This window comes from Pygoscelis adeliae, unplaced genomic scaffold (genome assembly GCF_000699105.1).
Source record: "Pygoscelis adeliae isolate BGI_AS28 unplaced genomic scaffold, ASM69910v1 Scaffold222, whole genome shotgun sequence".
Lineage (NCBI taxonomy): Eukaryota > Metazoa > Chordata > Aves > Sphenisciformes > Spheniscidae > Pygoscelis > Pygoscelis adeliae.
This window is the reverse complement of record NW_008824309.1, coordinates 5,334,953-5,348,056: the sequence shown is the minus strand read 5'-3', so window position 1 is coordinate 5,348,056 and position 13,104 is coordinate 5,334,953. Positions and strand designations below refer to the sequence as shown.

Sequence of the window (13,104 nt, the reverse complement as noted above, 5' to 3'; positions counted from 1 at the left end):
CCCGGCTCGGGTACCGAGCACCTGAGCGTGAGCTGATGAAGTACGACCGTCGGGCATCTTAAGCCAAAACTACGGAATAAATACGGTCTCCGTTGAGTTCAGCTCTGCTGGAAGACAAATTTAAAGCATGTAAGTTTCAGCTAATTGGTATTTTCATCAATAGCGATAGACGGGCGGTGAGGATTTTTCTAGGGATGCAAAGCCCTACCCTTTGCTTTTCACGGTACTCTTGTGCAAGCCGAATCTTGGAAATGGATACAATGATTGGCGTTGTTTTGATAGTTAATTAACTGATGCAATCCAACATTCTGAAAATGAAATTGTAGGGATAGGGATACACTTGCAAACAGCCTGCTCTATAATTGAGTTCGTCCTCCAGGCACAAGCTTTATCTAGGAGATCTTAATGGGTGCATCTTTTTGACTCATGGAAAAAGCTCTGCGGCGCGGCACCGTACGGCGTTTGCCTCCGTCTGCAGGACTAGTGGGGAATGCTGGGGAGTCCCGGCTGCGCTCCCTAATATAAACCATCTACAGCGGAGAGCCTCTTCGTCCCCGACGGAGCCAGAGCTCTTCATTCCGCATGCAGTAGCGTAATCGGAAGTTCATTCCGATTTAGAAATAATTGACTCCCACTTTGACCGGACTAATTTCTAAGTCTGCTAGGACAGTCGTCTGCCCTACTGAACATACCGGGTTAATCATCATGATTATGTGAGTACCTCGATGTCGTCGGTGCATCCTAAACGCTTAGTTGCTCGGTGGCATTTACGTAGCTCTCGGAGACCTGTACTTGCCCCCCGGGTCCGTCGGCCACCCGTCACCAGCAAGAACGCTGATAGAGCCTGGCTGTAAGCGGCTTCCAATGCTTCTGGGTTCCTAGCAGGCCCCAAGTGAAAGCCGCGTGAGCATACGTAAGTAATGATGCAAAACCACATAATCCTCATTAGAAATCTACTCAGCAGCAAAAACGGAGCATTTCTACAGAAATTCTGGAGCGTCATCAATTTGCATAGCTGAGTGGAACAGTAACACTATAATTGAGACATGCTCGGAGTAATAATTACTGAAAATAAGCCGTTTAATAAAGCTCCCAAGTATGACTTAAGGGAGGTGGCAAGGACACAGGAACTTTTACTCCATTACGCTGTATATATAAAGTGAGTGTAACATTCCTATAAAAATGGAAATGCATGCAGAGGGTAAGAGTCTCCCCGTCACCCTCCAGGCTACTGAAAAAGAATAGGAAGAAGGAAGATTTCCACGGAGAGGTAGTAGAGAAGATGCAATTATTTATCAAAAAAAAAAAAAAATTCCTGTGCTCATTTCCCAGCGAGTCGTCCAAGCCTTCTAATTACTTTCTACGCATTTAGAGGAAAAGCTAAAATCCAGTGGACTCCAGCACTCTCTCAAGCGTGGTGCCATTGAACGGGTCACTCCTGCACGCCACGGGCAGGGGCAGAGCGCCCCTGTAACAGGGATGCTGTACGTAATGTGTCACACAACATGCACACCGCAAAGTTTAGTTCAGTTTTATTTTCCACTGTAACGGTTTTTGAATGATACATCATGCAGTCTGCCAGTGTATCCATCCATCTCTGATAGAATTTTACAACGAAGATAAAAGACTTATCTCCATGGGATGGGGGAAGGAGGGTTCAGGTCTGCTATCAAGAGTTTAATACATTTCAGCATCGTTTGATGCAATGGCAAAAAATTTCCCCTTGTTACCAGCAAAACGTGTCCACAATTTATTTTTTCCTAAATTGAACACTACTGTAAAGATACATAGAGCCCAGAGAATACACATCTGCAGTACACGTTACACACTTTACAAACTAGACATGGATAATTCTACAGAATGCCTCCACCCCCGTGGTTCTCCCACAACGAAAAGTGTTTCAATGGCCAAGATTGTGAGAGCGAGAGAGGAACTGGTGGAGCGGTGTTCCATCCGGCACAGCGGGTGTTCCCCAGTGCACTTCGCAGTTCGTACAGGCACAGTGAAGACGAAAATCAAAGCAAGGGCAGATTAAGATTATCCTGCCAATTTAGTTTTGGATTCCTTCCATTTCCAATTGAGATGTACTTCCTTCATGTTTGCACAAAAGTCCATCTTCTCCAACAACAGAAATTTGATTAGGCCTCCTTTTCCTTTTGGACCTGCATGACCGTTTGGTTTAAAGACCCATTTATTCAAATGAAACAACGTTCAGCTTAAAAGTCTTCATTTTGTTTATTTCCAAGCCTTAGTTATCAAAATTTCAGGCAAATGTGCATCTTAGTCCATTAGGCTTTATAAAACGAAATTTAAACTCATAAGGTTCTGCAGGCAGAAATTATTGTAGTAAAGTTTTTTTTTTTTGCAACTTATTTTTTGGTTTTCAATATAGTCAGGATAATCCACTCTCACCCTTGTTGAGTTAAGTACAAACTTAAAAATGCATCAGCAAAGATCTTTCCAGGTTTAAAACTTTCCTTGCTTTCGAGAAAACAAGTCGATGAAACGTGAACTCAAGGACAAACACAAGATATTTGAACATATCATTAGGAGAAGCTCAAGTGAGCAGGAAATACTCTTTAATTACCAGCAAAAAGGACAATATGCACTTTCCTTCCATCTGAAGTACGTTCTCCATTTGTGAACAGTATTGCCACCAAAAGTTGTCCCATGCACGACATTTTAGATGTGAAATTTAATTTGCGCTATACAAATCACTACTTTAAAGTCAGCCGAGAATAAATATAACACAACGTTTGAAGAGCAAAGAAAGGAAGATAGCGTCAAGTAATGGAGACGTAGCGGGAGACAGGTTTCGATCTCTGCAGAGCAGATGCGTGGTTTTCATTTCCATATATAAAATGCGTAAGACTTAAAAATGGTACAAAAGTTGAATATACAATACGCAATACAAACTTAAGTTGCCTAATTAAAATAGGCTTACGAAACAAGAATCCATCTATAAGCAGAGTAAGTTCAACTGACAGAATTAATCATTTCCAATCGAGTAAATCTCTTCTGTACTTCTTTTTGAGGATTTTAGCCTACGGCCTCTTTTCAGCGCTTCAGTTACGGAAAGTCCTCCTACAGCCTTGACGTAAAAGTTAACTTGGAGAAACTTAGATTGTTGGAGCCAGGTGAACTGACTGGCTGATCAGCACCAGCGCAATTAAGAGATGTCAAAGCTAACTTATTACTCAAGCTGAAGAAAGCCGTCTAAACTGCCGGACGTAACTAATGGTGATGGTGCGAGGAACTTCATACAGTCTTTTAAGCTAATGCTGCGTCTACGATATCCTTCCATACCCAACTTTGAATTCGAGAGACAGAACAAAAGTTTTGCTACAATACAAAATCTTTGACAGCCATTAAGTGTGGTATCTTCTCCAAGACAGCTGCTTTAGAACCAAAACAAGAGGATCGTTAGTTCATAGTAGAAATTTCAGCTCTGAACAGCTGATAAGATAGCACAGAGTAGTTCTGAATTAGTAATTTTATTAAAGATTGCATATGGCAAGTTCACAGTTCATTTTTCTGGCAGTGCACATGCACATAAAGAAAAAAAATATAAAACTTTGGAAAATACAAAATAAATTAAATACATGCAAATTTGCAGCTTCATTAAATATTTTTAGCAAAATGCTCCCCAAGATAGTGCAACATTAAAAAAAAAGTTAAATTAAGTCCAACTTAACTTTGCAACAACCTAAATAATTTCAGTAGGAAAAGAAAAATCTAAAGTCAATTCACAATCTTTCAAAACGCTCTACATTAACTAAATAGTGCTACGTCTACTAACAAACACGTTCAGAAATTAAAAAAAAAAAAATCAATCTCAAATTAAATACGAGCAAACGTCTGCAAAACAAGACTAGAGGGCTATGCTCGGCCGTAACCTTCCTAGAATCCGTGCTTCGTTAAGACGTAACGTTGCGTACTATGCACATCTGAACAAGGAGGATATGTGTGTCTGTGTGTCTGTGTCTGTGTGTCACAGAAGCGGTAGGCAGGGAGGAGGAGCAGCAGCTTCTGCCTGCCAGCGGAACCTTCCCAGAACGATTCCAGTGCCCCCTTGCTGAGAAGATGGAAACTTTCTGTCTGGCACGAAAGAGAGATCCAGGAAAGGCAAGCGGTCTCATCCTGAGCTCCGTGCGCACGAGCGTACCATCCGCAGGACGCCGCGCGTATTGTAACTTGTAAAGACGTTCTTTTCCCCTTGCAGCACGCTCTTCACCTCCTCACAAACGTACTCCCACATCTGGTCTGCAAAGGACAGCTCGAGTATACAGCTCTCACCTCCTTTTGGACTCTCTCTATATAATTTTTTTTAAGGTAAGGGCCGGGGCTTGGGGGGGAATTTTCCTTTTCTTCGTTTGTTTCTTTAAGGTCGCGTCTGTTCTGGTAGGGGACTGTTCGCTCCGGTATCTGAATTCCGGCGTGAACAGATCGGGGCTTGCCGAAGGCATGCGGGAAGGGGAAAGGGGGGATGCTTGTCGGCTTTTCCAAGACAAGATTTCCGCAGCATTCTGAAAGTCTTCAAAATTTCATAGAGAACAACGCTTACAAACACACGGCTAGCCATCACACTCCAGGAAAACCCACCACCGTAGGGAGAACTACAAGCAGATCGGATCTTAATTTTAAGATAGGTCACACAGATATATTCATGTAACTACCAAACTTCAAAACCTAGATCTATACTAACAGATTTCTCTGCATCCCGTTTGATCTTTACCAGGTACTGCAATAAAGGTTATTTTATACAGTCCAAAGATTTTTATCAGGATATTACAAATGGTTCTTTGGGGAAATTTACTTCTGAAAATGTAAGCAGTAAAATTAAACCATATAGCAGCACATTTTCATCCCCTAAAAATATAAAATAATATGTATATTATACAGTAAATCAGTCATGACAGAGCACAATCACCTGCCTTTGATGGCACTTGGTCATTGAATAATTAATTCTTTGATGCCAGAAGTCGGGCTTTACTGATGCAACAGAGGACTTCGAAAAAGCATCAGTCTGAGCGTAGAAGCCCCAACCTACCCAGCGCCAAGGGGTCAAACGCAGTCAGTGAGAGATTCTGAGCGGCAGACTTCCTATCGTTACTTAGATGGTTATGTTAAATACATTGTACAAGTATCTGCAGAAGAGTTGAGCTGCTGAACACTTCTGTACACGCGGAGATCCTACGAAGCTCGAAATACCTGGGACCAGTGCATTGCAGATGGCTGCAGGAAGCGCAGGATGAATAGGATGTGGATCAGGTTGAAGGGAAGAAACTAGTGACTTAATGACAGTCCTTAACATGCTAAGTGGAATTGACCTGTCAAAAGAGAGCAAGAAAGGTAAGGATAATTAGTGGACGTTTGAGATTAGAATGCAGATATGCAAAGCAACCGATACCCCCACTTCACGGAAAGGATGCGCAGCAACCAAAGAGCCACGATAACAGCGACGACACCAGCGTCAGGTAAAGCACAATTTTAACGATTCATGAAATTAGGGTTTCGGTTACTAAGTCTTGGAGAGGAATTTTGTCAGATCTATCTTTCCAGCCCACAAATTGGCACAGTCATAATGAAACAGTTCTCTTGATGAAAGGCATTCTTTGCCACCCGTAGCACAGCGTTATGTCTTGCCTAAATACATCCTTAAACGCTATCTAAAGGTCTAACTGTTTTTTCCCTTTTATCTCTCTGTTCTTTTAATGGGATTTTTCTCCCCACTGGTCGGCACTTGGATATGCTGAAGAGCAGACGCGGGCATACCTTACACAACAAGTAAGGAAAGTAACTGCAGTTGAGTTTGAAAACTTATTATAAAACGAAAGGCTGAAAAAATACAAATCCCAAACAATCCTTCTGTTTCATATGTCTCCTGACAGAGAGGTGCTTTCCTAACACACACACACAAAATATGTGTTTACAGAAATATAAAAAAATATTTTATATAACATCCTGGCAATATATTATAAAAATATACTATATAATTTTAGATAACATATATGCATATTATACAGGCATCTCTCTCACTAATTTAACAGTAATTCCATCCAGAAGCAAAGTTCAAGGCACGTTAGCAAGTACAAAGGTGATTTAAAGTTGATTATAAAACACTTGAAATACGGACTTTTAAAAACTCTTGGGTTTGAATTCCCCCCCCCTTTCTCATTAGCCGTATGGAAAGCACCACATAAGTAACTGAACGTGCCTAGTACATTATTAAATTAGCTAATACAAAATCAGCCTTACAAAGAGATGTGTTTTCCTCAATTAAGCATTTTCTTGTATAGTTATTTTAAAAAAAAAACTTGCCCATATTCAAGATCAAGTAATAAAAATAAATAAATAGGTAAATATCGATGCATCAATGATCAATTAAGCATTTTCTTGTATAGTTATTTAAAAAAAAAAAAACTTGTCCATATTCAAGATCAAGTTATACTTGTACATCGATCAAATATCGATGCATCAATGGTTTTAAATTTACCCTAAATTAACGGTGGGAATTGTAGTTAGCTCCTAGTCATCATCCTTATTAACACCTTAAAGGAAACCAGGATGGTTATTAATTTATGCATCTTATTGGCCTAGATTAACTATGGTCTGGCTAGATTAAATACAGTTATTCATCTTGCTCAGGGATGGGGAGGTGCTAGGAACATGCCAGAGACTTTGAGATAAGGGACATACAGACAGGAGCCTGTTTGCACAGCGTACTTCACAAATACAGACCCCAGTGCAAGTCGCTTTAATAATTCCAGTAGGCCATGATGGAGCATTACTGCCATCGTTAGCCTATCTTCATGTCAGTCCTTTCCTTCTCTTTCGAAACGAGGTATCGGACAAGTTTGAGCAAACATTAGAAGGGCAGGACAGGCAGATAACCAGCTTCCTTCAGATTTGAAATACGAAAGCACGCACGTCACCCACGCATCTGCTCCTGGTCTGTCTGTCCAAAGGCTTCCAGGCAGCGCCTGAGCATCCCCGGCGTGCCGGCTTGCGCACAGGTCTACCCATACCAGGAGAGCATCCTCCAGCCTGCAGCTCGGTCACCGGGAAAGGTGTTGCAGAAATGGTGACAGCAAACCTGGAAGTTTGCGTACAGCACCTCAAGGGCTGCCCAACAAAGCCTCTCAAGCGTTGAATATTATCACCCGTGCTTTCCCTGAGCCCCAAACCTCAGCCGTCCCTGAACCCCGCTAGCGGCCCTCTGTTCTGTGTGCGGGGCCAGGTTAGGTCCGAGGTATAATTAAAGCAGACTCGGAGATGATCTCTGCTCCGTCTGGAGAAAGCCCTTATTAGATCATGAGCTGCAGAAGCGCAGCACTACCGTGGCTCACCTCTCCGTGAGCAACCTGAGTAACAGGACCTGTGTCCTCCAGATGGGGTGCAGGGGGGTTCTGAGCAGGTCCACTTCATGAATTTAAAGACAGAACTTCAAAACGAGCTGATTTGTACTAATAGTGGTCTGTCCACATATTTTAAGCATGAAAAACATTTCAGCATAGATTTCTACTGCTTAATGCCTTTTTCCCATTACTCACTTCAATCCGGCAGTTACTAACTAGCACGCTGCAAGGGACGTTCGGGTTTGCTCAGACGCTGCCTTTATGCTTATTTCCATTACTAAAACTTATTATTATAGGTTTTCTTTAACGATTTAGAAAAAAACCCTATCAAAGTCACTATACAATCCGATTCCATAATTTTGTGCCATTTTTGGCCTAAACTTTGTGGGGCAGCATGAGAAAGAGTCAAAACAATTTGGGTTTTGGTTTGGTTTTTTTGTTCCTATCTAAAGCAGAATACATATTGTAGTTTTTGCTTTTTTAATTCCCAGTGTTACTTGAAAAACTTTAATATTAACCTTTTTTGAAACCTGCACCATGTTTAGTTATGTTTAGAAAGTATTCCCACAGAGAGCTTTAAATACGACAATATACAACTAAGCTTTGTAGTTGACCAGCAGAGAAACTAAACTGCAGTCATCCACATGACATGATTTGCAGCTATGCTCACGTGGGGAGTATTGTTCTTTAAGGTTTTGTCAAAATACTTTTCTCCGCAACATTAAAAAACTTTGTAAGAATTGCATTGAAGAATACATTTCAACCACTTCTGTTAAAACAGAAAAGGTTAAACTGTAAGAACTGACTCAAAACTGTGCTACAGAAATAAACATTTAGAAATCCCCAAGGCTGCCTCCACGAAACCCTGGCATAAATTCAGCTACAAGGTTGTGGCCATTCCAGCGCCACCTTCTTACAGAAATACACTGCAACCCAAGCAGGACTTCTACTGCAGCAATTATCCCGCTAGCTGCACCAATGTGAATTCCCTTCCTGATCATGTCCGAAATCTAGGTTTGAGGTACGCCCCAGGTAACAAATTCATTGCACTTGTATTTTCAAAAGCGTCTGCGATGTAGACAGAGCGAGGAGTTATCTCACAGAGCTTTGCAGACGCTCCTTGGCCTCCCGAGTCTCCTCTTTAAGCCAGCTACCGGCAGTTTGCAATTCCAGGACCACATTTTATCAACGCCCACGTTTCTTTCTTTCCCATCTGCTACTGTTATTCATCAGATGCTATGCTTTCTGGGGTAGAAATCGTCTCCTTACATCATGCACGTTGCACCTAGGCAAGGTGGCCCGAACTGGGCGAGGTCTGAACCCCGTCCTGATTAGCCTCGTAGGCTGGCCCAGCTCCGCAGAAGAAATTTTACCAATGAACTTCGTAAAAACAGCACAAGCAATACTGGCTCTTACGGAGGGGTAGGCTGCTGAGTTAATGAATCATCATCACTGACCCGTCTAACAGCAATAAGCATCTATTATCTTCACTGTGAGTGATGAATGAACGTAAGATAAATTGCCCCTCATCCTTGTATAAAATTTTCATTCCAGAGATAGGGTATGTTACTTGACAGCAAACATTTATATAGAAGCCCCACCTTTATTTCACTGCTGTTAAATGAATGCAAAAGGAAGTTCTGTTCTAATTCTAGCTGTGTAGAACTGTGCCACTCAAAAGCATGGTGTAGTTCTGCAGAGCACAGAAACATCTCAATGATGTTATGGAAATAATCTGTATAAATTTTTCCCTGCACAAGTAGTACCTTTACTAACACTCTTACTCAGGCCCCTGGGCTTTCATCCAAGCTCAGAATTCAGATTACTCTGATGCTCCCAAAATCCTTTGGCAGCCAAATAGTTGCAATTTGCCAGTAATCATTGTAACTGAAGGACCAGAAATGATGAGAACTGACCTTCTTTAATCACTGCCCGGCCTTACATCTTCAAAACACCTTTCTAGATGTGTGCAAAAAATCTAGAACTTGACTGAGTTTGGAAACCAATAATAAAGCCTAAAATATGGTTCTCTGAAGTAGTAATCATAGAATAGAATCATAGAGTATCTTGACTTGGAAGGGACCCATAAGGATCCGTAAGTCCAACTCCCACGACATTTCAAATTGTTGCCTTACATATAATACGTGATACATAATACAGGCAGGTGTTGAGACTCAATCTCGAGCAATATGGAAACAAGACCGATAAAAGCCATAAAGAAGCACTACTGCCAATTAAGAAAAAACCCACACATACGCACTTTTTAAATGGCTTCATTCCAACCCATAGGGCTTCCATTTGGTTTTCAGAGGGGTTTTTTTCTAATTTTTTCAGAAACCATAAATCCGTAAGTTTACCCCGTTTCTTCTAAGATCTTCCATCTTCTTCTTCTCCACCCCTATTGTCCACGAGCTCCTCTGCAACATGTTCCAAGCGTGGCCTGAATCTGCCCATCCTCCACCGCCCTCAAATCTAAACCTCAGCATCTAAAACATTTGAGAGGTGTTCTGTGCTTTCTGACTGCTTTTTGTTGACTTCCAAAGTCCTATCTTGTTATACACCTATCTAGTTTTAAGTGTATTTATTTTGTTAATAACTTTTATTAATCTACAGTTGTTCACTTGACACGTGCCTTTACCTAATGTGTGGCCTGCTTGAGTCTGGCACTTAATTTCCTAGCAGATGGTATATTAAAGGCCCACCCAGTTTAGGCAGGTAGCCGCTTTTTTTCCCCACGGAGCAGCTGGTATGATATATGTTTGGAAATATTTTACATGCCTCTGTATCACACTCTCTTCCCTTTGCTCTTTCACAGAGGTGGGAACGCAGTGAAGTAGCTAGACAGAGGCTATCTCGCTTGTGAGATGGAAAAGCCAATTTCAGTTCAGAATGAACTAATGCACAAAAACACTCAGCAAAGACTTGCCCTAATTCATCCACAGCGAAAATATGTTGCTTGCAGCTACAGGGCTCATGGAAAACACAATGAACAGAAACAATCCGCGTAACACAATAACAGCTTGAGTGCGACGTGATGGATGGTTTGCATGCATGCGTGACATGAAACATTCTCCAAAAAAAAGAAAAAGCAAAAAACACCGAAGAATGCCAAGTGCCTAAAGGAAACCACACACTATCAGAAGAGAGTCGTTAAGACAGAATTAATCCTCAAGGAGGGGAAAAAGCCAAACTTGGAGGGACAACTTAGCAGTCCACTGGCTGCTTTTCACAGCCACTCACTACCATCCAACTCTTAATATGCCTGTAACATAAAGTTATCCTCTAAAATAATAGCAGATGTAAAATATCTCAGAAATAATGAGCATTTAAAGAAATAAATGGGAGAGGAGGGTACATGAAGCAGTCTCACGGGAATATGCTGCTCGTCTTTCCAGGATAAGATTTTTACTTAGGAGAAACCCTCAAGCCCTTGCGAATTGTGACACTCAAATTTGGAGAGCTCTGTGCTGCTGCCACTTACGGCTGCTCTACCCCTGTCCCAGGCTGGAATGTCACAACACGGAAACATATTCATGTTACAGAAAGCAGGAAATTATATTGGCAGAAGGAACCTCTGGAATGCTATTTTTACTACATGAGTTTCACACCTCTATGTGTGAATTTCAGTACAGATTTACCAGAGCATTTTAGTTTATGAAAAGAAGTTTTAAGTGATAAGTCATTAAAATAAAAACTCTCATCGGCAGCTTGCAAAGCATTCTAACAAGGCACTCCTCACTTAAATTACTAATTTTCACAGTTAAATTATCAGCAAACGACTCCTACTGAAACTAGAAAAAAAATACTGTGGATCTTCTAAAAGCAAGACTGAAACATAAGAAAACTGGGTGATCAGTGAAAGAACAGGTGAGTAAGTTACTTTGGTCTTACTTCTCGTCTATTTGGTGGTGTGATAGTAGCTGGAGTTTGACATCCCTCCCCCTCGGATGGCATGGACAGCCGTTGGAGAAGACGCTGGGTAATGACCGGGGCGGATGGGCTTGGCTGCAGAGGAGAAGTAGGAAACCAACAAGACATTTAGCTTTCACACAAGGTTTTCTACCTCACCTTCACCTCTAGTATGAGCCCCATTGTTCCCAAACAAGGAGCCGTGCTCGGCAGAGTAGTCTGTAATCTAGCTCTGTGGAACACAGCATTCCTTTACCTCGGCCAACAACAAATACATCCCTTTTCTGCCTGTGACAGAGCCATTTAACCATCCTATGCATGCCCCTCATCTCCGCAAAGATTATGGACTGTCTACACAACAGAGGGATGTCATGACTCACTTGGTGGTCAGTAATGTACTTTCTATGTCCAATTTTACTATTTCTATCGTTCCAGAAGAGGCCGAGACAAAGCCGTCAATGGCTTTCTACAAGAGGTAGCATACAGCAGGAAATATTGTGTGCTCCCTAATTCTTTCTCAGGTTTTAAGACACCAGTATTAGCATCACCATCCAAAGCATTATCCTTCTACTTTAGCAATTCCAACAAATCACTTCAAAAGTTGCCCCATCTTAAACACCATTTGATTGTATGCACGCATTCAGATTGAGCCAAAGATATATCAAGCATCCGAATTATATAGGAAGATTTTTGACTCTACACAGTCCAAACTAAGTCACAAGGACGAGTAGTCAGGGGAAAGGAGAGGAAGGGACAAGGTCCAGAAAGGCAAGGAAAGAATGAAAGCAGAGGGAGAGTATGTGGGGGAGGAGGAAGAAAGTGAGAGACTAATTTAAAGAGACAAGTTTTCAGGTCACTAGAAGGGCACACAAGACCCATTATGCCATTTATTTACTGAGCTAAATAGCAGAGGCACTTTAAACTTTAGGTGGGGCAGATTCTATTAAAAAGTGAAGTCTTTGAAGATTCCTGTGCAGCAGAGGAGAAGCAGACTCTGTGGTTTGCCCTGGACTGCTGCTTTCAAAGCTCTCTCTATTTCAACATGAGCAAACAGACCAGCCATGAAGTATGTGAGCAACCGCTAACCCTTTAGCTCCATGTCCTTACCAATTTGAGCAGAGTGTGCTCTCCGTGCCATGTTTTTGGCTCTCACAGCCTCCTTAATGCGATCTACCTCCTGCTGGTACCGTTTGCGGTCTCGCATGGCGTTCTCCTTGGCCTCCTTCAGTGCGCTCTCCAGGGCCTTAACTCTCTCTGCCGTAGCTCTAAGTCGTTTTTCCAGCTTAGGAAGCTCACAACGAAGATCTGCATTATCACGTACCAACTGCAAGAAAAGAAGTTTCAAAAATATCCTGTGAGAAACTATGGGAAAGGTCCTCTTACCAGGAGAGACAGAAAATACCACCGATTCCTCTTCACACCTTGTACACTACGAATGAAAGAAACAGGTTTCTTCCAGAAATGACTGTGAAAAGCTTAAGTCAAAGAGAGATTTATTTTTAATCATGCAGTTCATTTGTCTAGCTGAGGTATGATATTCATTTAAATTTTCCAGAAAGGTCAAAGAACAAATGAGTTTTACTCCATTCAGCAAAACCTCACAGATCTGATCCTGGCGGGCGAGGGCTCCAGGACAAACCCTGCTACCAAGATATCCACTTTCCTAGACTTCAGGAGCAACTGTGGCAGAAGTTCTGCATTTCTTCAGAACGCAGAAATGTCCGGCATTTCGCAAATATTTGGTCACCTCATTATTTCAAAATGGCAATGCTTAAATATGGCTTATGAACAAGTACATCGTCAAAAATTCATCATCTCCACTGGTTACGGCATGCTT

General features: G+C 41.8%; 1 protein-coding gene across 1 annotated transcript in view; it reads right to left on the bottom strand.

The window, feature by feature from the left end:
* Positions 1-5,180: 5,180 nt before the first annotated feature.
* Positions 5,181-13,104, bottom strand: part of KIF5C (kinesin family member 5C) — a 63,847-nt gene continuing 55,923 nt past the window's right edge. Inside the window, exons 24-26 of the mRNA XM_009319024.1 lie at positions 12,375-12,591; positions 11,250-11,363; positions 5,181-5,330 (exon numbers count right to left, since the gene is read on the bottom strand). Of these exons, the coding sequence (XP_009317299.1) occupies positions 11,257-11,363; positions 12,375-12,591 (324 nt within the window). The 3' untranslated portion in view covers positions 5,181-5,330; positions 11,250-11,256. The remainder of the gene's footprint in view (positions 5,331-11,249; positions 11,364-12,374; positions 12,592-13,104) is intronic.